Source organism: Anomaloglossus baeobatrachus, chromosome 4 (assembly GCF_048569485.1).
Source record: "Anomaloglossus baeobatrachus isolate aAnoBae1 chromosome 4, aAnoBae1.hap1, whole genome shotgun sequence".
Classification (NCBI taxonomy): Eukaryota; Metazoa; Chordata; class Amphibia; order Anura; family Aromobatidae; genus Anomaloglossus; species Anomaloglossus baeobatrachus.
Genome location: NC_134356.1, coordinates 569,298,051 through 569,323,778, shown reverse-complemented (window position 1 = coordinate 569,323,778; position 25,728 = coordinate 569,298,051). Strand labels below are relative to the sequence as shown.

Genomic DNA, 25,728 nt, shown 5'->3' with positions numbered 1-25,728 from the left:
TGCGCACCTGGGCCAGTCGGGCGATACGCCGCTGAAACAACACTGACAGCGCCGAGACCTGTCCCTTAAGGGAATTGAGGGATAGTCCTAGCTGCAGACCGGACTGTAGAAAGGACAGGATGGTCGGCAAGGAAAAAGGCCAAGGGGCATGCCCGGAAGAACGACACCAGGACAGGAAAATTCTCCAAGTCCTGTGGTAAATCTTAAAAATAAGGAATAACGTTTGGAACTACATTCTATGTCTGAACTGGGTGCAAAAAAACTAAAAAAACATCACTATATGGAGATAAGGTATGCACACCAGTGACTATGCAAGGGGAATACATGTAATAGCAGAAACTGCTGTGTGAATACTGACATGAAAAATTCAATAGCTATGTGTAAGAATGAAATGTGAAAAATGGAACCTGCATTACTGCCATGAATATATGAATAAAGAGAAATTTAGCTACTGAATTGATCAATGCAATAGAGCCCCAACACTACGCCAAAGTATTTCTCTACGTTGGGGTCCCTAGCTTGTGTGTGTCCTCTCATGCAGTTAAAAAACTTACCGTGTATGGGAAGCTGAGACCCAGGCTATATATACGTATTATGTGGATTGGCAATAGGTGTGAGTGGGGTGGGTTCTCAAACATAGAATGGAGTTCCAAACGTTATTCCTTATTTGTTAGTTGTTTTTCGTTTGAGAACCCACCCCACTCACACCTATTGCCAATCCACATAATACGTATATATAGCCTGGGTCTCAGCTTCCCATACACGGTAAGTTTTTTAACTGCATGAGAGGACACACACAAGCTAGGGACCCCAACGTAGAGAAATACTTTGGCGTAGTGTTGGGGCTCTATTGCATTGATCAATTCAGTAGCTAAATTTCTCTTTATTCATATATTCATGGCAGTAATGCAGGTTCCATTTTTCACATTTCATTCTTACACATAGCTATTGAATTTTTCATGTCAGTATTCACACAGCAGTTTCTGCTATTACATGTATATCCCCTTGCATAGTCACTGGTGTGCATACCTTATCTCCATATACTGTGGTAAATCTTGGCCGAGGAAGACTTCCGAGCCTGAGTCATAGTGGAGATGACTTCGGGAGGAATGCCGGAAGCCGTCAGGATCCAGGACTCAAGAGCCACGCCGTCAATCTGAGAGCCGCAGAATTCTGGCGGAAAAACGGACCTTGTGAGAGAAGGTCTGGGCGGTCCGGGAGATGCCACGGCACCTCTACGGACAGACGGAGCAGGTCTGGGTACCAAGCTCGCCTGGGCCAGTCTGGAGCAATGAGTATGACCCGACGGCCCTCCATTCTGATCTTGCGCAGGACTCTGGGCAAGAGAGCTAGAGGGGGAAACACGTAAGACAGACGGAACTAGGACTAATCCTGAACCAGCGCGTCCGCTGCAAAGGCCTGAGGATCGTGGGAGCGGGCCACGTAAACCGGGACCTTGTTGTTGTGCCGGGATGCCATTAGATCCACTTCCGGAGTGCCCCACTTGCGGCAGATCGACCGGAACACTGCCGGATGCAGAGCCCACTCGCCGCTGTCCACTGTTTGACGGCTGAGATAATCTGCCTCCCAGTTTTCTACGCCTGGGATGTGGACTGCGGATATGGTGGGCTTGGAGTCCTCCGTCCACTGAAGGATGCGTTGAACCTCCAACATTGCCAGGCGGCTGCGAGTCCCGCCCTGGTGATTGATGTAGGCAACTGCTGTCGCGTTGTCTGACTGGACTCGAATGTGCTTGCCCGCCAACAGGTGGTGAAAGGCTACGAGAGCTAGAAGCACAGCTCTGATCTCCAGCACATTGATCGAGAGGGCTGATTCGGACGGAGTCCAAGTGCCCTGTGCTCGGTGGAGGAGAAATACTGCTCCCCAGCCAGATAGACTGGCATCCGTGCTGAGAAATCACCCAGGTCGGGATCAGGAAGGAGCGTCCCTGAGACAGAGAGAGGGGCCGAAGCCACCACTGAAGAGAGTTCTTGGTCTGTGGCGACAGAGCCACCAACTTGTGCAAGGAAGAAGTCCGCTTGTCCCAACAGCGGAGAATGTCCAGCTGCAGAGGGCGCAGATGGAACTGGGCAAAGGGAACCGCTTCCATTGACGCCACCATCTGACCCAGCACCTGCATGAGGTGCCTGATGGAATGACGGCGGGGCCTCAACAGAGAGCGCACCGCCAGCTGGAGGGACTGCTGTTTGACTAAGGGCAGCTTCACAAGTGCCGGCAGAGTCTCGAATTGCATCCCTAGGTACGTAAGTTTTTGGGTCGGGGTCAGAGTGGACTTGGGCAGATTGACAAGCCACCCGAATTGAACAAGAGTGGCGAGAGTGAGCGAGACACTCCGCTGACAGTCTGCACTGGATGAAGCCTTGACAAGAAAGTCGTCCAGGTAAGGAATCACTGCCAACCCGTGGAGGTGCAGAACCGCAACCACTGCTGCCATGACCTTGGTAAATACTCGAGGGGCCGTGGCTAACCCGAAGGGGAGAGCCACGAATTGGAAATGTTCCTCTCCGATTGCAAAACGTAGCCAACGCTGGTGTGAAACTGCAATTGGCACATGCAGATAGGCATCTCTGATGTCGATGGATGCCATGAAATCTCCTTGGGTCATTGAGGCAATGACCGATCGCAGAGACTCCATGCGAAAATGCCGCACCTGAACATGCTTGTTGAGAAGCTTGAGATCCAGGATGGGCCGGAAGGAACCGTCCTTTTTGGGGACTAGGAAGAGATTTGAGTAAAAACCTCTGAACCGTTCCCTGGCGGGAACCGGTACAATTACTCCGTTGGCCTGTAAGGATGCCATGGCCTGAGAGAAGGCGGCGGCCTTGGAGCAGGGGGGAGTTGACAGAAAAAATCTGTTTGGCGGGCTGGAAGAGAACTCTATCCTGTAGCCGTGGGAGATGATATCCCGCACCCACTGATCGGAGACGTGTTGAAACCACACGTCGCCAAAGTGGGAGAGCCTGCCACCGACCAAGGACGTTGCTGGCTCGGCCAGATAGTCAAGAGGAGGCTGCCTTGGTGACAGCAGCTCCTGCGGACCTTTGTGGACGCGGCTTCTTGTGCCAGGTGGGCTTCTGGTCCTTGGCTGAGTTAGTGGACGAGGCCGAGGGCTTAGAGGCCGCCCAGTTAGAGGAACGAAAGGAACGAAACCTCGACTGGTTACTGCCCTGGACAGGTTTCCTGGGTTTAGTCTGTGGCAAGGAAGTACTCTTCCCGCCAGTAGCCTCCTTAATAATTTCATCCAGTTGTTCACCGAACAGCCTGGACGCGGCAAATGGGAGCCCAGCAAGGTACTTCTTTGAAGAAGCATCTGCCTTCCACTCTCGCAGCCACAAAATCCTGCGGATAGCGAGGGAATTAGCGGAGGCAGTGCGGTGAGAAGCCTCCAGCATGGCAGACATGGCGTAGGCTGAAGCCTGGGAAGTTAGGGCAACCAATTCAGGCATAGAGTCCCTAGTGAGGGAATGCATCTCCTCTAGGGAAGCAGAGATGGCTTTGAGAGCCCACACTGCTGCAAAGGATGGGGAGAACGAGGCCCCTGCCGCCTCATAGACAGACTTGGCCAGGAGGTCAACCTTGCGGTCAGTGGGATCCTTAAGGGAGGTGCCATCAGCTACAGATACAACTGTCCGGGCTGAGAGTCTAGACACCGGAGGGTCTACTTTTGGTGAGTGAGCCCACTCCTTGACCACCTCCGTTTGAAAAGGAAAACGGTCATCAGAACCACGCTTTGGGAAGCCTTTGTCAGGACAGGCTCTGGGCTTGGACACAGTGGCTTGAAAACTGGAGTGGTTAAAGAACACACTCCTTGTTCTCTTAGGCAAGGTAAACTGGTGCTTTTCTGCCAGAGAGGGTTGCTCCTCTGATACTGGCGGATTGAGGTCCAGTACAGAATTAATGGACACAATCAAATCACTAACATCCGCATCACCCTCGGTCAGATCAATGGGGCACATGGAGGTAGCGTCCGAGCCCCCAGTAAAGACATCCTCCTCGTCCTGCGAGTCGGCTCGTGAATCGGAGCCGCGGGACGAGGAAGGAGAGGGGACTCTGCGTCTCCTTTTAGGAGGACGGGGTCTGGGAGCAGATGAAGAATCCTCTGTGAGCTCTGCAGAGCGAGCCGAAGCAGCAGAGGCGCCCTGAGAAGGGGGCTGGTGCATGCTCAGCAGAGTCTGGGACAACTCTCCCATGGAGTCGGCAAAGGACTTGGAGATAGCCTTAGAAAACGATTCTACCCAAACCGGGGGTTCAGCCACCGGGGCCGGAGCAGCCGGAGGGACCACTGGGGAGACTCCAGGCTGAGGCACCACCATGTTAGAGCAGGCATCACAATGTGGATATGTGCTCGGTTCAGGCAGTACGAGCTTACATGCAGTGCATATTGAGTACAGCCTTGCAGCCTTGCTCCTAGTGTGAGACATGCTGCCGAGGTGGAGGCTCTGCAGTAAAGAACACACTCCTTCAGAATGATCCCCAGAGAGTGTATAATAAAGTCCACAACCAGAGGTTGTGGCTTACCAGACCGTTTTGTGTGCCCTCCGGATTCCACAGCTCGGACCCCAGACAGGTTGCAGAGATGCAGCAGCCAGCGCCGATCAGTGTGAGAACGCTGATAAAATGGCGCCAGAGGGAGGAGGGGGGGCGGGGCCTAGTCCAAGAGCGGGAACCGGAGGGCCAAGGAGATATCCAGGGGAGGGAAACATCTCCTCAGAGAGGAGTGTCCTCCCCTGAGCTGAACGGCCGGTGGGCGGCGCCGCACTGTTCCTCTGCATGACTGACATGCAGGGGCAGTGAAAACGAAAGTAGGCCGCAGCCGAAGCCGGGGCCTAAATTTTACCATGCGGCCGGCGAGCAGGCACCCTCGGCGCGGTTCTCAGGTGAAAACCAGAGAACCGGCCGGAAATCACAGCAAAGTTAAATAACACACTCTCCCCACAATAAATGTACAAGGGACCCCTCAATAACGTCTCAATACTTAGCTTATGAGACGCAGGGCCAGGTCCCTGAGGGATGAGTGCTCCGTCCGGCAGGGTCCTGAAAGGGCTGCGGATGGAGACCGGTCTCCTGCAAAGCAGTGAGAACCGTGCTGGCTCCCACTTCAAGCCAGAGCCCGAGGGATGGTGAAGGAGCGCGGCATGAAAGGCTCCAGCCTTGAAATCAACCTTAACAACACCGCCGACACAGTGGGGTGAGAAGGGACATGCCGGGAGTCCAGCTTGGACCCGCTTTTCTTCCAACTCTTTAAAATCAAAAATCATATGAGAATGCATGTGTGGATGTGTGCCTCCTGAACACAAAGCATTGAACTGGCTAGATTTGGTTATCCAGGGGGTGTATATGCTCAGAGGGAGGAGCTACACTTTTTAGTGTAGTACTTTGTGTGTCCTCCGGAGGCAGAAGCTATACACCCATGGTCTGGGTCTCCCAAAGGAACGATAAAGAAAATGACGTAGCGGTGCGCGGTATTTTTGATTCTCAGCGCAGATAAAGCAGACGGCTAGGGGCTGCCACCCCTATCTGTCTGGCATTACCTTGGCTGGCAATCAAAATACAGGGAAGCCCATTTATTTTTTATTTATTTATTTATGTGTTGGTTTCCCGCTGTATTTTGATTGCCAGTCAGGTAAAGCCAAGCAGCTGGGGGCTGGAATTCTCTTCAGCCCGCAGTCGCTCCTGGAAATGGCGCATTGTTTCTTAGCACCATTTCCAGGTGCTTTAGCCAGTGGCCCTGATGGCGGTGGCTCGCTGGGTAATAAAGGGGTTAATACCAGCTTTGTATTCTCAGATGGTACTAAGCCCAAAATTCATGGTGTCATGCCAAATTAGACATGGCCACCATGAATTTCTAGGAAACAGTAAAAAAAAACACAACACAGAGAAATTTTTATTATTAGAAATAAAACAAAAAAAACACTGAGACTCCAACTTTATTATAAAAAAAATCCTTAGTCCGACGTAATCCACAGGGTCAGCAACGTTAGCTTCATCACTGTGCACAGACAGTCTATACACAGTGAGAATCACAGAGAGCCAATCAGCTCTGCTACATCACTGTGCACAGACAGTGTCTATACACAGTGAGAAGCAAAGCGCAAAGTCAACTCTGCTTCATCTTGTGCACAGACACAGTCTATACACAGTGAGAAGCACAGAGAGCCATGTCAAGTCTGCTACATTGCTTTGGACAGAGCGATGCAGTAGGCTGACAGTGAGGGGATGACTGCACTTACGTCTCGCATCACCCCAATCTCCCGACAGCAGCGCCTCAGCTGTGGAAATACATGCAGCTGACCCGCTGCCGTCGGGAGATTGTGCGCTGTGATGCGATGACACTCGCATCACGGCGCACAAGGACCTTTGATGACGTCATACTCACGTGACCAGTCTGTAGCCAATGACGTAATACAACATTCACACATGAATGGTCACATGGATATGGCGTCAAGGTTACGGCAGGTCCTTTTAGCCAGAGGTGCTTACCGGGGGGAACAGCAATGATTGGACGGACGCGGAAGCAGAAGTGCCGAGAGACAGAGTCTGCAGGACGCGTCGTGGGACCTGTAAGTATGATCAGAATGTTTTTTTAACAACGTGCCCTTTTTTTTTTTTTTTTAACAGCTCCTGGACCCGAACTGTAACATGAACTGTAACACAAACGTCCCAGAAAGTTCGTGTTCGGGGTCATGTGCACAAACACCATGTGTTCAGTACGGACCCCGAACTTTACAGTTCGGGTTCGCCCCCCATCCCTATTAATCAGCAGTAGATTATCATTAGAGGCTACTTGGTGTGCTGCCAGGTAGTCTAGCATATTCATGAGCTCTGTATAACTGCTAGATCTGCAGCAGAGAAACATTGATTTTATAAAAATGACAGCAAACAGCTCAGTAAATGACACATCGCTGGAATCAGGGTCTCTGTCTCTACATTATGCTGCTCTCAGATGAGAAGCAAAAAACTGCTGATGGAGTTCCGTAAAATGTCACAGCCACAAATTAAAACAGCAGGAATTAGAGCAATCTCTGTTCACCATTGTTGTATAACACAGTTGGCCCATTCCTAATATGGAGAGGGCTCAGCGCCTGAGCCTGCTCTATGAACCCACAACTGATGTATGACAAACACGTGTCACATGTCTGGAACAGGTTAAATGTTTCCAGCTAATTCAGTCATTTAGATTTATGTATTAATCAATAGAAGAAGGGAATTTTGTTACTTACCGTAAATTCCTTTTCTTCTAGCTCCAATTGGGAGACCCAGACGATTGGGTGTATAGCTACTGCCTCCGGAGGCCACACAAAGTATTACACTAAAAAGTGTAAGGCCCCTCCCCTTCTGCATATACACCCCCCGTGGGATCACGGGCTGCTTCAGTTTTAGTGCAAAAGCAAGAAGGAGGAAAGCCAATAACTGGTTAAACAATTCAATCCGAAGGAACATCGGGGAACTGAAACCATTCAACATGAACAACATGTGTACCCGAACAACCAAAAACCCCGAAGGAACAGGGGCGGGTGCTGGGTCTCCCAATTGGAGCTAGAAGAAAAGGAATTTACGGTAAGTAACAAAATTCCCTTCTTCTTCGGCGCTCCATTGGGAGACCCAGACGATTGGGACGTCCAAAAGCAGTCCCTGGGTGGGTAAATTAATACCTCAAGTTTGGACTGTAAAAACAGCCCTTCCCTACATGGAGGCAACCGCCGCCTGCAGGACTCTTCTACTTAGGCTGGCATCCGCCTAAGCGTAGGCATGCACCTGATAACGCTTGGTGAAGGTGTGCAGACTCGCCCAGGTAGCCGCCTGGCACACCTGCTGAGCCGTAGCCTGGTGCCGTAATGCCCAGGACGCACCCACGGCTCTGGTAGAATGGGCCTTCAGCCCTGATGGAACCGGAAGCCCAGCAGAACGGTAGGCTTCAAGAATTGGTTCCTTGATCCATCGAGCCAGGGTGGATTTGTAAGCCTGCGACCCTTTGCGCTGACCAGCGACAAGTACAAAGAGTGCATCCGAGCGGCGCAGGGGCGCCGTGCGGGAAAAGTAGATTCTGAGCGCTCTCATCAGATCCAACAAATGCAAATCCAATTCATATCGATGAACTGGATGAGGACAAAAGGAAGGGAAGGAGATATCCTGACTGAGATGAAAGGGGGATACCACCTTAGGGAGAAACCCCGGAATCAGGCGCAGCACTACCTTGTCTTGGTGAAACACCAGGAAGGGAGCTTTGGATGACCGCGCTGCTATCTCGGACACTCTCTGAAGAGACGTGACCGCTACCAAAAAGGCCACTTTCTGTGAAAGTCGAGAAAGTGAAACATCCCTCAGAGGCTCAAAGGGCGGCTCCTGGAGAGCAATTAGTACCCTGTTCAGATCCCATGGGTCTAACGGCCTCTTGTACGGAGGGACAATGTGACAAACCCCCTGCAGGAACATGCGTACCTGAGGAAGTCGTACTATGCGCTTCTGAAAGAATACAGACAGCGCTGGGACTCGTCCGTTAAGGGAGCCGAGCGACAAACCTTTTCCCAAACCAGATTGCAGGAAGGAAGGAAAAGTAGGCAATGCAAAAGTCCAGGGAGACACTCCCTGAGCAGAGCACTAAGATAAGAATATCTTCCACGTCTTGTGGTAGATCTTGGCAGACGTCGGCTTCCTAGCCCGTCTCATGGTGGCAATGACGTCTTGAGATAATCCTGAAGACGCTAGGATCCAGGACTCAATGGCCACACAGTTAGGTTCAGGGCCGTAGAATTCAGATGGAAAAAACGGCCCTTGGGACAGTAAGTCTGGCCGGTCTGGTAGTGCCCACGGTTGGCCGACCGTGAGATGCCACAGATGCGGGTACCACGACCTCCTCGGCCCGTCTGGGGCGACGAGGATGGCGCGGCGGCAATCGGAGCTGATCTTGCGTAGCCCTCTGGCAACAGTGCCAGAGGGGGAAACACATAGGGTAGCTGGACCTGCGACCAATCCTGAACTAAGGCGCCTGCCGCCAGAGCTCTTTGATCGTGAGACCGCGCCATGAAAATCGGGCCCTTGTTGTCGTGCCGAGACGCCATTAGGTCGACGTCCGGCCTCCCCCAGCGGCTACAGATTTCTTGAAACCCGTCCGGGTGCAGAGACCATTCCCCTGCGTCCATGCCCTGGCGACTGAGGAAGTCTGCTTCCCAGTTTTCTACGCCCGGGATGTGAACTGCGGATATGGTGTATGCTCTGTCTTCCACCCACATCAGAATCCGCCGGACTTCCTGGGAGGCTTGCCGACTGCGTGTTCCGCCTTGGTGGTTGATGTATGCCACCGCTGCGAAGTTGTCCGAATGAATTCGGATCTGTTTGCCATCCAGCCTCTGCTGGAAGGCTTGCAGGGCAAGATACCCTGCCCAGATGTCCAGAACATTGATCTGAAGGGTGGACTCCTCTGAAGAGAGTCCTTGCCCGTCTGAGAAAGGGGTACGTTCCTGTCTAGGGACGTCGACTTCCCATCCCATTGGCGAAGAATGTCCTATAGAAGTGGACGCAGATGAAAACTGCGCGAAAGGGACTGCCTCTGCATGAGGCGTCTTAAGGGGTGTGACTGGCCTTGAAGGAGAGACTGCACCCCCGTCTGTAGTGAACGCCGTATGTCCAGCGGGAGCTGCACTATCGCTGAGAGAGTGTGAAGCTCCATGCCAAGATATGTCAGCGATTGGGTCGGAGGACGAGAACAGAACTCTATCCTGTACACGTGAGACAAAATGTCTCTCACCCACCGGTCTTTGACCTGTGGCAGCTAAATGTCGCCAAAGCGGGAGAGTCTGCCACCGACAGCGGATGCGGAGAGAGAGGACTGAACGTCATGAGGAAACCGCCTTGGTAGCGGTTCCTCCGGCTGCCTTCCTTGGGCGTGATTGAGCCCGCCAGGAATCTGCGCCTCTCTGAGCCTTTTGAGTCCTTTTGGACGAGGACAATTGGGACCTGCCCGAGCCTGGGAAGGACCGAAACCTCGACTGTCCCTTCCTCTGTTGGTGTTGTTTGATCTGGGCTGGTGTAAGGAAGAGTCCTTACCCTTGGACTGTTTAATGATTTCATCCAATCGCTCACCAAACAGTCTGTCACCAGATAATGGCAAACTGGTTAAGCACTTTTTTGGAAGCAGAATCTGCTTTCCATTCCCTCAACCACAAGGCTCTGCGTAAAACCACGGAGTTGGCGGACGCCACTGACGTACGTCTGTCCCTGACGATACCCAGCTCCATATCCAGCAGGTTCTCCGGGTCTGTGGATGGAGCCCGGTCTCAGTGCCTGGAGACCGGTAAGATCCCACTTCACCCAGAGCCCTGAGGGGGGATGGGGAAGGAAAACAGCATGTGGGCTCCAGCCTCCGTACCCGCAATGGGTACCTCAACCTTAACAAACACCGCCGACAAAAGTGGGGTGAGAAGGGAGCATGCTGGGGGCCCCATATGGGCCCACTTTTCTTCCAACCGACATAGTCAGCAGCTGCTGCTGACTAAAAACAGTGGAGCTATGCGTGGATGTCTGACCTCCTTCGCACAAAGCATAAAACTGAAGCAGCCCGTGATCCCACGGGGGGTGTATATGCAGAAGGGGAGGGGCCTTACACTTTTTAGTGTAATACTTTGTGTGGCCTCCGGAGGCAGTAGCTATACACCCAATCGTCTGGGTCTCCCAATGGAGCGCCGAAGAAAACACATTTGCTATGATTTTACATTTATATTTCTGAATGTACATTAGGGTTACAAGGGACCTGTCACCAGTTTTTTCAGTATTGACCCAAAAGTGTCACCTTCGGCAGCTCCTGGGCTGCATTCTATGAAAGTGCACCTTGTTCCCTGACTCCCCTTGCAGACCCCGAATATAACTTTATAAAATCTGACCACCACGTATGCAAATGACCATGGTGAAATGGGCACTCTCTTTTTCGGCTCCTGCCCCCCCCTCCTGCCGCTGTTTGCCGTCCTCCTTTGATGATTGACAAGCCTGACGCCTCCATCAACATCCACATATTGGGCTGAATCTCGCGCCTGTGCAGTCATTCCACGCTCACGCAGGCGCACTTTGCTTTGCCCCATTGCGGGCAGAGCCGAAAACATACGTGCGCTTGCGCGAGACTGTGAACTCGCTCACAATCTCACGTCTGCGCAGAGAGCTCACGGTCTCACACCAGCGCACCACATTCAGAGAATTCCTATTTATTATAGTTTATAAGAGAACAAGATATTTTTGCTTTATATTCATTTTGCATTCACATTACTGTACAGTGTAAATACAAAGACTACATTTCCCAGAAAGCACTTCACCAGAGCAGGTTCTCCAGGGATTTACCAAGCAGAGGATCAGCTCAGTATCCTGCAGCTGTGCTGCGCTCTTGTACAACTCATGAATTAGAGAAGATAAGATACATATTGCTTATGACACATGGTGCTCACACCACAACACTCACCATAGTGAGAGAAATGGTCCTCCGAGCATGAGCCTGTAGAGAAATACTGAGCATTGGACATGGCCTGTGTTGCCATTGCTCGCAATAACCGGTTCACCAAAGGGTCAGATGGGTCGTTTGCTTTATCTAAGGAATCAGCCAAAGTCTTGTTGGTGCTTGAAAAGTGAATAAAAAGAGTGTAATTTCATGCATTGATGAGGACAGCAGATAAAAGAATACATTTCACTTTCAATCTAAAAGTCACTATCGCTCTGCAGGCGTATAGCCTTAGGGGTACTTTACACACTGCGACATCGCTGCCGATATATCGTCGGGGTCACGTCGTTAGTGACGCACATCCGGCGCCGGTAGCGACATCGCAGCGTGTAACACAAATGAGCGACGATCAACAAGCGCAAAAACGTGCAAAATCGTTGCTCGTTGACACGTCACTCATTTTCATAATATCGCTGCTGCTGCCGGTACGATGTTGTTTGTCGTTCCTGCGGCAGCACACATCGCTATGTGTGACACCGCAGGAACGACAAACATCTCCTTACCTGTGTCCACCGGCAATGAGGAAGGAAGGAGGTGGGCGGCATGTTCCGGCCGCTCATCTCCTCCCCTCCTTTTCTACTGGGCGGCGGTTCAGTGACGCTGGTGTGACGTCGCTGTGACGCTAAACGAACCGCCCTCTTAGAAAGGAGGCGGTTTGCCGGTAACAGCGAAGTCGCAGAGCAGCCGTACGACGGGGGCAATCGCGCTCGACATCGCCAGCAAATGCTAGCGATGTCGAAGCGTGTAAAGTACCCCTAAGTGTACCCCATGTGTGCAGACTCACACAGTGCAAACCAGTCAGAATGTTATCTGGCAGATTGTGTCCAGTGGAGATACCCGAGAGCGCGGCGCTGACAATTACCATCTTTAGTATCAGGTTAAGCGCACAGGTAATAATACACATAACTATTGCACTCACCGTGTATCAATGGAAAACCCTTTGGCCTGAGCACTCTCCTTCAGCTCTTTAAAAAACTCCTGTCGTGGGGGTGGGTGCAGTCGGAGTAACGCCTGCTGGGGGTAGCTCTCCCAAATCTTTTTGGCCACCCAGTGATTAGCTAGAATCATGCATTCTGCGATAGTCTCATGAACCTGCAAAGGCTGCTTAGGAACCAGGTCATCAATGCTATGTTCCTCCCCCAACTGAACCCGTACTTCCACTCCTTCCAACTCCAGTGCACCATGAATATCCCTCCTTGACCTGATGGCTTGAGCGACCTCAGTCAGTTTACGTATTGCCCATAGCAGACGATCCAGTTGCACAGAGTCCTGTGAAAGCGACTTCAGCTCAGGCTCAGTGCCAAGAGGCTCAAGATTGCCGTCCAGCAGCTGTTGAGCCACCTCATAACTCAGCTTGTAGGACGATCGGATGATGGTCCGTCCATACCACGCTCTGCGGATCTCATACGATGCACTGTCCAACTCCCACATTACACTCACTGCATACCTGGGGGGAAGCAAACAGTTTCTCACACACAAATAGAGACTAATGAGAATAATGTAAACGTATAAGAAATACAGTGATTCCTCACCTATGGCGGGAGTTACGTTCCAGAGACCCCGCGATAGGTAAAAATCCATGAAGTAGCGAGGTTATATTCTCTTTATTATTTACCTGTATTTTTCAGATTATAAGATGCACTTTTCCTCCCAAAAATTTGGGAGGAAAATGAGGGGTGCGTCTTATAAGCCGAATATACCTTGGACAGGGTGTGGGGGGTTGGGGAGAATGGGGACAGGGACAATGCTCCAGACTGTGCGCTGCGGGCGATGAGGCAGGGGACATCCTGAAAATGTCAGTGCTGCCGGCTTCAAAATAATGGCACCCGGAGTAAGCGCGTATGCAGATTGAGCTCTCAGCTCAAAATCTAATCTGCGCATGCGCAGCCTCCAGCCCATTGATCTCCCTTCAGCGGATTTAAGGAAAATGGAGCCTGGGGGTGAGATCTCAGTTCGTCATTGAGCCGACTGCTCAATCTGCGTATGCACCGACTCCGGGCGCCATATCTTTGAAGCCCGCACCGCTGACAGTTTCTGGATGTTCCTGCCAGCGCTTGCAACAAGCATCTGAGACACCCACCACACCACCTACGGCATCGCCCTGCTTCGCCACTGTCCCCTGTGACCCCACTCCACCACCGCTGCCGCCCCTCGGTACCAGTGATACAGTGAAGCCGCAATAAGTGAACCACGATATGGCGGGGGACGAATGTACATCAAACACTCTTTGTTGGTCTAATAAACACACAGGCATCAAAAGTAGGGCACATGTGAATAATGTACTGTTTGCTAGCTGAAGCAGTGCAACACTGGGTTCACATTTCTGCCGCGTTTTGGCCAAAAATCAGCAATGAAATGCACAAAGTTCAACTGCAAATCATTATTGCAGACTAGTTTCTCCACTTTAGTCAATGGAGATCCTCTGTAGCGTGTCTGGGACAGAGTGGACATGCTGCGATTATAAAGTACTTAACCGCTAACGTCTTTTTCTATATCAATATCTGAACAAGCTTAGTTAAGTTACGTTACAATAACATTTTATGGCAATTAAGACTGCTGTGGAAATACATAGAATGACAAACGTGGTGGCTTTACTGCTTTACACAGGTCATAGTTCACATTTATGCCTTTAGGTGGTGCTGTGGATATTGGAAGGAAACATGTTTTGTCCTGCATTATACCAGAATAAGTAAAATTACTGCTCCATTACCATAACCGTAAATGTAAACTGGAAAAGACGATGCCTGGGTTTATAGCTTGCTACAGTCATTTAGATAATTTGGGTAAAATGACTGTAGACAAGAATTTGTGTCTGTAATTACTCCATCCTCAGCCTATGTGAAGAATGCGAATACTTGTGCTCCCATTCTATGCTTATGATAGGAACCACTACAGTAGAAGCATTGCCATTTCCCCGTCCCCTTATGTCTAATCACTTTGACAATTCATATATAAAGCAATGTAGTTGAGATTTTTTTACATTTTCTTTTTGCAGGGAAGCAGCTACAATTATATGAGGTTAGTAAGAACAGGATAGTAAAAAACAGGGAAAACAATAATCTCTGAATAAACCAACACAACATGCAGAGTAAGGCTGTGTGCCCATGATCAGTGTTTGCAGTGTTTTGGATGCAGCATGTTTCGGCTGTGTCCAAAATGCTGCAATGTACTGTACAAGCGCAGTGGCCGGATATAAGTGCAGTAATGAGATGCGCAGGCGCCGTGTACAAGGCTGTTTTCACTAATTAGATCATGTATAACACATATAGCCCCTCACCGCAGACAGCCCAGGTATCCCCATGAAGAAGCTGGCTATTTGATATGGCAATGGCAATTCGGCAAGAAAGCGAAATGTTCATTGGGGTCTCATCGTGGGGGACAGGTCATATTTCATTACTATTTATAGTGCAGCACTGTTTTTTACCCTTAATATGGAGTTGGGCTTATGCGGTCTGTGTACTAACACTAATGATTAATATGGGACTAACATTACCTTGTTTCAGTCCATACCATTTTTTGCTGTTTTATTTGGGGACTTTGCACATGCACTTTATCATTTATACCAGGTATTTCAGCCCACCTTTTACCCTCTATATTGCCTATGATATGCCGTTATCATGAATTATACATGTTCACTGTCCTTTTGTCCTATTTGTGTCCAATTTTTTTTATATAATCCTTGTCACATGAATGAAATTAGATTAATTTTTATTCTAATAAAAATATTTCCATTATATACTCCTTGTCCTCCTGTTTTTGCTAATGTACAGTACAAGCACAATTGATGAGATTTATAGAAATCCCGTGCCCACTGTGTGTGTACGAGCCACAGCGAAAACTGACCTGCGGTGCGGCTTTCCGAGCAGCAGCAGCATGTCAAATCTTTGCTGCGGAGTCACAAGCGTCCTTCATAGGAAGAACACAAGTGAAAGACCACAGTGCATCGAACCCTGCTCGTGGGCACAGGCAGCTGTGTTCTCCTGCTGAGGAGACTCGCTGCCCCACAGGTCAGGGCCCATCGCATACAGGACGCTGCAGGTCTTGATCATGGGCACGTAGCCTAAATGGAGAATCCATTACGCTCTTCCACAGAACCAAGGTATGAGCGCTTTATGCATTTGTGGGAATTAATATGTTAACTTACCTGTCCACACCCCCAAGCAAGGAGCACAGATCTGCACTGAGAATATGAGGCAGCATGTCAAAGCGACGGTCAGCAAGGTAGTAAGTGGTAGCCCTGTGGAAATATAAAAAATATGTATAGAAAAGGATTACAGGTGTCAGATGATAGGATGTTTGGTAAGATGGTGAATATGATTTTGTTGCTAATAAATATAGTAAGGGTGAAAAAAAAAAAATCATAGCTTATATGCAACGGAGACGAGCCTCCACTCCAAATGGAAAAATTGACTATACATGGGTGATGAGCGGGCGCTACCATGCTCGGGGTGCTCGGTACACGCGACAGGCAGTTTGATGCTCGGACGGACCCCTCTCGTGTATAGAGTATAATGAAAGTCTATGGGGAACGCAAGCAATTTTCCAAAGGCAATCCCCTCTGTTGTAGTTTTGGCATTATATCCATCTAGCTTATAATAATAATAATAATCTTTTTTATTATTATTATTATTATTATTATTATAAGCTAGATGGATATAATGCCAAAACTACAACAGAGGGGATTGTCTTTGGAAAATTGCTTGCGTTCCCCATAGACTTACATTATACTCTATACACGAGAGGAGCCCGTCCGAGCATCAAACTGCCTGTCACGAGTACCGAGCACCCGAGCATGGTAGCGTCCGCTCATCACCCATGTATAGTCAATTTTTCCATGTTTGTAAAGCACGGACAGCTAATATTTTAAAGGGGTTGGTGTTACAGTTCGAGGTTCCCCTGAGCCTCGAACCACTCCTGTCCCATCCTCATCCCCTGCATTGGGGTCAGCCGCCTCCTCTGCACCACCTGTCCGTTGCTCCAGGCGCCTGGCTCTTGAGTCATCCTGAGCCTAAGTCACCGTTTTGCCCTACCGCACATGTGTGATTCCCGCTACTGCGCATGACGTCACCAATGATGTGGCGGCTCCTAATTGGCTGTCGCGGACATCAGCGAAGACGTGGTGGCTACTGATTGGCCGTCGACGTCAGCGGTGACGTGACTGCTACTGTGTGGCGGCAGCCGGCACCATTGCCAACTGGCGTTTGGCTTGAGGAAGGGCTTAGGCTATAAAGGACGCGGGCAACACCCATCAGTGCACAAGCGTCATTTTACATGTGCTAGTTCAGTCAGCAGGCTGAGCTGTATGTCTGTTGTGTGGCTTCTGCGCCACGGTTTACCTGCAGTGTCTGAGGCAGGATTGTATGTGTAAGAGAGGTAGGCAGGGATAGGCATCGGTGCTTGTCGCGCCAAGATCCGCAGCTCAGCACACCCAGGGTCAGCTTACCTGCTCCTGTCCTACCGTTCCTCTGGCACTCCAGTGACGTTAACTGGGCTGCCTCTCCGGTCTAGTCGTGCTCCCTACGCATGTGACCGATCCCTCATTCCCTGTGCTGTTTAACAGGGACGGTTCATAAGAGGAGGTGTGCTGTTAACACCACCGCCTTTCTTTGTGTTGTATCTCTCTGAAGTTCTTACGTCCAACTGCCTGTCTCCTAGTGGCTTTTCATCTGCCCGGAGGACTTCGGGTGACGATTGGCTATTATTAGTTTTGCTCCAATCATCCCCCAGCGTCACAGTTGGTTAGACCCTTATGAGCAGGAATTGTCAACTTATAGTCAGCTGATTAAAACAGAACCGACCGAGAAAGAAGGGAATTTTGTTTACTTACCGTAAATTCCTTTTCTTCTAGCTCCTATTGGGAGACCCAGACAATTGGGTGTATAGCTTCTGCCTCCGGAGGCCACACAAAGTATTACACTTTAAAAAGTGTAACCCCTCCCCTCTGCCTATACACCCTCCCGTGCATCACGGGCTCCTCAGTTTTGGTGCAAAAGCAGGAAGGAGGAAACTTATAAATTGGTCTAAGGCAAATTCAATCCGAAGGATGTTCGGAGAACTGAACCATGAACCAAAAGAACAATTCAACATGAACAACATGTGTACACAAAAGAACAACAGCCCGAAGGGAACAGGGGCGGGTGCTGGGTCTCCCAATAGGAGCTAGAAGAAAGAAGGATTTTTGTGTACTCACCGTAAAATCTCTTTCTCTGAGTCTTCATTGGGGGACACAGGACCATGGGTTATGCTGCTGTCACTAGGAGGCTGACACTAAGTAAACAGAAAAAGTTAGCTCCTCCCCAGCAGTATAACCCCTGAGCCAGAGGCGGGCTCAATCAGTTTAGTGCACAAGCAGTAGGAGGAGAACCAAACAATACTGGATAAAACAAGGTAACAAAAAAACTATGACGAACAGTCGTGAGACCAGTGACCTGGGAATATGGGCACTGGGGTAACATGCATGTCAAACATAACAATAAACACAAGCAGGGTGGGTGCTGTGTCCCCCAATGAAGACTCAGAGAAAGAGATTTTACGGTGAGTACACAAAAATCCTTCTTTCTCCATCGTTTCATTGGGGGACACAGGACCATGGGACGTCCAAAAGCAGTCCCTGGGTGGGAAGAAAACCATCACCGGAGATAGGAAGGAAGTCACTTCCCGTTGCCGGGCTTGACCCGGACCTACAAGCACCTACGGTGTTACAGGTGAGCCACTGCCACCCGCAACCTTACGCCAAGACTGGCCTCTGCCGAAGCTCGAGTGAGAACCTGGTAGAAACTAGGAAAGGTACGCCGACTAGATCGGGTGGCGGACCAGAGGACCTGGTCGATCGACGTCTGGAGTCCGACCGTTCAGGGGTGCCCCTTGCTTGGTAGACCGCGGCGGAAGACCGTCCCTCATGTGATAGTCTTCACATATGGAGGAAGGGATCCATGTGATATTCAGGCCCTTGGCGCCGGCATACGCTTCTTGGGCCAGGGTGGAAGGATGGACTGACAGTCGGTGAAACCGAAAGACTGAGGGCTCGTACCAGCCCTAGAACGAACTATGCCCCTTTCAGGCTGAGAGGGGAGCCTAGAACCGAAGAACCGAGACCTAAAGTCCTCTTCTGGAAGGAAAGGCGAGGTGACCCAGACAGAAAAGAAGGGTTCTGGCTGGAGCCCCCCCCTTATCCTGCTGGCGGAGCCGGAAAAGTGGTGGAAAAGACTACAAGAGGGCTGTCCGCCCCGATGCCGTCCGTAACCACCGGATGGCCACGAAGAGCCCACCTCTCAAATCAGGAGGGAGCAGGGAAAAGGGGAGCCTTGAGGAAACCCATCACTGGATTAGGGACTCACATTTCCAGTGAACTATGAAAGCGCCGAGCCCGATGGGCGTTTCTCTGAGCGAAAGCCATGAATGAAGGACGGGAAGTGAACGGGCTCCGAAGATGCGGTCCTCACACCACCGGGGGAGGTCTTTCCGAGTGGAAACAAAACCTCGAGGAGACTGGATTCCCGGCCCTCCTCATTGTCTGCCATCATTGTGTCCCAGACCTGACCGAGCCAGCACCCGGGAACCACAGGTGAGGCCGTTGAACTTGGGGCTTCTGAGTCCTAGTAGAAGTAGAGGGGCCCCGACACGGAAGAATGTGGCGGTCTGGAAGAAGCCACGGCGCATCTGCGAGGAGATGAGTAATTTATGCGAACTATGCTCGCCTGTGCCACCCTCGAGCTATCGTCTGCCTTGATCCATCTTGAAAACCCTCGAGGTCATGGGAAGCCGCGGGAAGATGCGCGAGAGTCTGACCAGGCTACACGACCAGTCGAGGGCGTCGTCATCTAGTCCAGAGCAGGTGGCACCCTTGAAGCACCAATGACTTGAAAGTTGGATCGGGAGCTCAAAAGGTCCACGAGTGGAGGTCTTCCTTCATCAGAGGTCTGGCTGGTGACTTTCCTATTGAGGAGCCCTCTACCTAAGCGGGGTCCATCCTACCGAGAAAATCGGTCGTCCAAACGTCCACGCTAGGGATGTGCTGCCGCGATTAGCGAGTGAAGGGCCCCGTCCCAGAGCAAAATCTTCTTGGCCTCTTCCTTGCCGTGACGCTCTCTGCGTCATCCTGGTGGATGATGCACGTCACCGTTGTGGAATGGACCGATTGGAACCTGACTGGGCAACCCCGACTCAGAGAGGAAACTGTAACCGGGTAACCGGATGGCTATGAAATCGGAATGTTGAAGGGAAGACAACACACTAGGGGTGTCCCTCGGGACCGTGCTGAGGAATGTCGGGGTAGCCTACCCTAGCACGGGAGGCTGGAGACGGTTGACACTAAACCCCAGAGGAGGGGGGGAAGCTTCCCAAGGGACGGAAGCGGAGACCGGTCCGCTAGGAGGAGATTGGCGGTTCACCCGCGAAGACGGAACCTTCCTGTCTCCTCCTTGAGTGGTTCGTTGGAGAGTCAGGGACGAAAAATGGTAAGTGCACCGTCGCTATCCCGCCACAGACTGCCGAGGATTCGCATAGCAACAAAACGAAGGAAAAAGTGGCGCGGGAGGCGCACTCTGTGCCCGGAATGAAACTACTCCTGCGCGAGGAGTACCCACTCTAGAAACGGCGCGAATACCGTGCCTGATGGACGATGGACCGGGACGGGGTCAAGGAGGACTCCTTCCGGTAGCACCGCTACCTTGGTAATGAAAACGTTATGATGACGGACTACAAACTCAAGGGAGGGTCCTTGATAAGAGAACTCAGGGCCTCCCGGTCGCTTCTGGGAGAAGAGGGCCTAGCAGCTCTGTAGAGTAGGATGCGCAGGGACAGTGATCCCTGCAAGCACTTCTAGAAAAAAACTGGAACGGTCCACTGCCCCGGAAGGCGGAGAAGCTGTTGGAGGGATAGAGGCTCCCTGAAGTGGCGCGGCGTGGACGGCTGGGACCTAGCGTGAGGGGACGATCCTGGCACCTCTGGTCCGATGTAGGAAAAAGGGATGTACCCTTCCGTTATGGAGCCTTGGGGAGGGATGTACACTATCCTGACGTAACCTGGCGGATCAACTGGACTTGCCTATCTCCTAGTGGGCGATTCCTAGATCGGGAAGAGAAGTCAGCGACTTCCTAGATGCCGAATCTGCGTTCCTGATCCCGAGTCAGAGGTCTCAATCGGTAGGCACACTGATGTCAGAGGCTCAGGCCGAGTGGCAGGCAGACACCAGATTTGTGAAGAGAGGGTACTCACTGAAGCTGATAACCAGCGTTGGGTCGGCATAGGTGGCGCGAGGACCGCTGCGTAGAGTGTCCGTGGAGTCCCTGCGGGGCGTCGCGATAAGGACGAGAAGCTTGGAGGAACCCGGGCGGGTCGAGTACAGGGAAGCGTGCTCCTTTATCACGGAGCCCTCTTCGAGAAGGGGTAAGACAAATAAAGGACTTACCGCTGGTAAAAATTGCGACCGGGGAATATACGTGATCACGCAGTCATACGGCGAACTGGATGTCCACTGAAAACCGCAGGGACCTCCACCTTCCTGTCCTTCCTGCAAGGCGGCATGCCCCCCTCTCTCCAGAGCCCTCTGGGGGAATGATAAAGACAATAACACGACTTACCGCAGGTAAACGCCGTGTCTGGCTGTTGTCTGTGATCAGCCAGCGACTCCAGTGTGGCATGCCCATTCTCTCCGGGACCCCTTTTGGAGAAGGGAATAATGACGATGACAAGACTTACCGCTGGTAAACGTCGTGTCTGATAGTTGACTGTGAGCACGCGGTAACTCAGCGAGCTCTGGATGTCGTCTGAGCACATCACGGGTCCGCTCCAAATGACTTAAGGGGGACCTGCGTGCACGGAGATAAGAGGGCTGTCCGTAGCCTTACGGCCTGACTCACCAATTCCGGCAGGCTTTTCGTCATGTGGCAAAACATCCAGGTCCTGCTTGAAGTCCAACAGAGGTGGAAGGCCTGGGCCATCACCCGAGAGGTCGGGAGACTGCCGGAGGAAGGGCAGTCTGGACCTGGGGAATAAGGTGGAAACACAGGGGGGCCACAAAAGACGAGACCTGGCGGGTCCGCTTCTAGCATAGGTAAAGGTCCCTGGAACGGGACTCAAGACCCTGGGCGGATTGCGCTAGACCTATGGATGGAATAACAGAGAATTGGCCGGGGACGCAGCGCGTGCGCGCGAAGCCGAGGGATGACGGCGAGGGGATTTATGGCCTGAGACAGGGCATTAACCCGCCCAGGGGACTAAAAACTAAAATCTCGAGCTGGGAGCGCGATATACAAAAGGTGAAGCCAACGAAGTGCCCGAAAGTACTGCAAGAGTTAAGGTATAAAAAACTCATGTACGGAAAACATTAATGAAAATTGACCAAAATACAAAATAAAGAAGAGTGTGTTCTAATTTTCCCCTAAGAAAGTGTTGCTGCGGCCTCAGTAAGCCCAGACTAGGAGTCTGGTATAAACTCCCTTTTACTTTTTTTTTTTTAAAAATGGGACGCTGTGTGAGCGGGAAAAAATATCCCCCACCCCCCAGTGATGCCTGGAGCAGGGCGGAGGGCGGGAACGGGGAGGCCGGCGGCCAATAACGCTGTGCGGGAGGCGGGGCTGGGGACGCCGAGGACAGGGCCGAAGCCGGGGGCTAAATTTTGAAGGTGCCGGGGCGGCAGAGGCAGCGCCGGCGGACCCGGCCGCAGGCGGCGGCGGAGAGGATCCTTGGCGCGCTGTGCGGGAGGTGGCCTGGGGACGCCGAGGACCGGGCTGGAGCAGAGGTACCTTCGCGGGCAAGGTAGCTCCGGGGGACCCGACCGCAGGTAGCGGCGAGGATCCTCGGCACGCTGTGCGGAGGCGGCCTGGGTACGCCGAGGACAGCGGCCGAAGCAGAGGTGCCGTCGCGGGGAGAGGCAGCGCCGGCGGACCCGACCGCAGGCGGCGGCGGCGGCGAGGAACCTCGGCGCGCTGATGGGGACGCCGGGGAGTAAATTTTGGAGCGGGCCGAGGAGGAGGGTAGGGGAAAACGGTCCTACCTGAACTCGGCGGCGGAGGCCCAGCGACGGAGGCGGTGCAGGCAGGGCACCCTGCCCCTGCCTGTGAACGGTGCCCTCGCCCTGGGAGACTATAGACTCCGGGAGAGAACGTGTAGAAGGCAGGGAAGTGGACCTCATGATGGGGGAAGGAGCCCCCAGCAGCAGAAAGCAGCGGTGAGGGCCCGTCAGATCACAGCACGCTGCAAAGGATCCATCCCTGCTGAATGTCCCTGTAGGCCCATTGGGGTGATACCGCAGGGCGAATCAGGGGTGCCCACGACAACCTGCCCACACGAACACCCCCGGGAGTGGTACCAGCGGGGGCGGACGGGGGAGAGGGCCCAAAATCTCAAAACTCCTGCGACCCTGTGGAGTGGTACCGACAGGGCTGCGGATGGAAGAGTGAAGGGAATACCTGCATAGAGAAAAAAGACAGGTATAAGAGCGATGAGCGGCGCCGATATAAGAGAAAAAAGCGCAATAAAAAAGCAAATGGCTGAGGGGGGCCGAGACAGCCCACATCAGCCTCCTACGACACTAAGCTAAAAACTGATTGAGCCCGCCTCTGGCTCAGGGGTTATACTGCTGGGGAGGAGCTAACTTTTTCTGTTTACTTAGTGTCAGCCTCCTAGTGACAGCAGCATAACCCATGGTCCTGTGTCCCCCAATGAAACGATGGAGAAAAGGAATTTACGGTAAGTAAACAAAATTCCCTTCTTCTTTGTCGCTCCATTGGGAGACCCAGACAATTGGGACGTCTAAAAGCAGTCCCTGGGTGGGTAAAAGAATACCTCGATAAAAAGAGCCGAAAAAAACGGCCCCCTCTTACAGGTGGGCAACCGCCGCCTGAAGGACTCGCCTACCTAGGCTGGCATCTGCCGAAGCATAGGCATGCACCTGTAGTGTTTCGTGAAAGTGTGCAGACTCGACCAGGTAGCCGCCTGACACACCTGCTGAGCCGTAGCCTGGTGCCGCAATGCCCAGGATGCACCCACGGCTCTGGTAGAATGGGCTTTCAGCCCTGAAGGAATCGGAAGCCCAGAAGAACGGTAGGCTTCAAGAATCGGTTCCTTGATCCACCGAGCCAAGGTTGACTTGGAAGCCTGCGACCCCTTATGCTGGCCAGCGACAAGGACAAAGAGCGCATCAGAACGGCGCAGGGGCGCCGTGCGAGAAATGTAGAGCCGGAGTGCTCTCACTAGATCTAACAAGTGCAAATCCTTTTCACATTGGTGAACTGGATGAGGGCAAAATGAAGGTAAGGAGATATCCTGATTGAGATGAAAAGGGGACACCACCTTAGGGAGAAATTCCGGGACCGGACGCAGAACCACCTTATCCTGGTGAAAAACCAGGAAGGGGGCTTTGCATGACAGCGCTGCCAACTCCGACACTCTACGGAGCGATGTAACTGCCACTAGAAAGGCTACCTTCTGCGAAAGACGTGATAGAGAGACATCCCGCAGTGGCTCGAAGGGTGGTTTCTGAAGAGCCTTTAGCACTCTGTTAAGATCCCATGGTTCCAGCGGCCTCTTGTAAGGTGGGACTATGTGGCAAACTCCCTGCAGGAACGTGCGGACCTGCGGAAGCCTGGCTAGACGCTTTTGAAAAAACACGGAAAGCGCCGATACTTGTCCCTTGAGAGAGCCGAGAGACAAACCCTTGTCCATTCCGGACTGAAGGAAAGAAAGAAAAGTGGGCAAGGCAAACGGCCAGGGGGTAAAACCCTGATCAGAGCACCAGGATAAGAAGATCCTCCAAGTCCTGTGATAGATCTTGGCGGACTGATTGTAAAAATGGCTGCCGGAGCTCTCAGGGGAGGAGGGAGCCGTGGGCGGCGACTAATAAAGTGCGGGAATCTGGTGCCCCACAGTGATCAGTGAGGGGGGAGGAGGACACCCAAGTATGCTCCAGCCCTCACTGCCGACGTCCAGTCGACCGTCCCGCCCTTACCCATGACTGGCAGGCCCGGGGGCGGGAGTTATAGTACTAGGCCGCATGAAGCCGGGGACTAAAGTTAATAACGCGGCCGGCAAACAGGCGCGGTCGGCGCGGTAGTCCCGGTCGTCACAAAAAAACAGCAGCCGCTGCAGCGTCTGTGACACAGGGGCTCCATGCACCGTCCCCAAGGGGACACAGAGTACCTTTAGATGCAGGGCCTGTCCCTGATGATACCAAGTCTCCTGTCCGGCAGATTCCCCCAGGGGCTGCGGAGGGAGCCCGGTCCCAGTGAATGGTGACCGGTTAGGATCCCACTTCTCCCAGAGCCTCTAAGGGATGGGGAAGGAAAAACGGCATGTGGCTCCAGCCTCTGTACCCGCAATGGGTACCTCAACCTTAACAACACCGCCGACTTAGTGGGGTGAGAAGGGAGCATGCCGGGGGCCCTGTTAGGGGCCCTCTTTTCTTCCATCCGATACAATCAGCAGCTGCTGCTGACTAAAATGGGAGCTTGAGTGAATGTGTGCCTCCTTCAACACAAAGCATAAAACTGAGGAGCCCGTGATGCACAGGAGGGTGTATAGGCAGAGGGGAGGGGTTACACTTTTTAAAGTGTAATACTTTGTGTGGCCTCCGGAGGCAGAAGCTATACACCCAATTGTCTGGGTCTCCCAATGGAGCGACAAAGAAATGGAATTTTATAGCTCTTTGTTTTATCTTATACGTATATATCATTAGTTACAAGGTATAGCCGATGTTTACATTTTTTTATAGCTCATAGGTTTTCTCTGTCTGTTTCGTGCCATCTACGTTAGCATCACTGCAGCTAGGTCAACAAAGACCAGGGGCAGCACAGGAGACAGCACTAAATCTATAGGGAGCAAGTGAGGCTCATTTTGTTATTTTTGACAGACAAAGCCTCTACACTTCTATACAAAAATATAGAACTTGGACAACCCCCTTTAACCCCTTCACCCCCCGGCAAATTTTCATTTTTCCCTCTCCTACTTCCCTAATCATAACTTTTTATTTTTCAGTCAAATGTTTCCATATGAGGGCTTGCTTTTTGCGGGACGAGTTGTACTTTTGAATGAAACCATTAGTTTTACCATATAGTGTACTGGAAAACAAAATTAAAAGTATAGTGAAACTGCAAAAAAAGTGTAATTGCATGATTGTTTTGGGGGTCTGTTATTTACCACGTTCACTATATGGTAAAACAGATGTGTCGGTGTAATGCCTCAGGTCAGTACGAGTTCGGAGATACTAAATATATTTTACTTTTATCTAA

The 25,728-nt window shown here is 51.7% G+C and overlaps 1 protein-coding gene across 3 annotated transcripts in view; it reads right to left on the bottom strand.

Annotated features, from left to right (window-relative positions):
* The window catches only part of DIS3L (DIS3 like exosome 3'-5' exoribonuclease), a 142,169-nt gene that overhangs the window by 58,150 nt on the left and 58,291 nt on the right, over positions 1 to 25,728 (bottom strand). For all 3 annotated transcript variants that reach the window (XR_012753070.1, XM_075346046.1, XM_075346047.1), the window contains 3 exons: positions 15,645 to 15,737; positions 12,420 to 12,947; positions 11,465 to 11,619 (listed from right to left, as the gene is read on the bottom strand). Coding sequence is in view for 2 of the 3 variants with exons in the window: in XM_075346046.1 (XP_075202161.1) it covers positions 11,465 to 11,619; positions 12,420 to 12,947; positions 15,645 to 15,737 (776 nt within the window). In the remaining variant the exon portion in view is untranslated. The remainder of the gene's footprint in view (positions 1 to 11,464; positions 11,620 to 12,419; positions 12,948 to 15,644; positions 15,738 to 25,728) is intronic.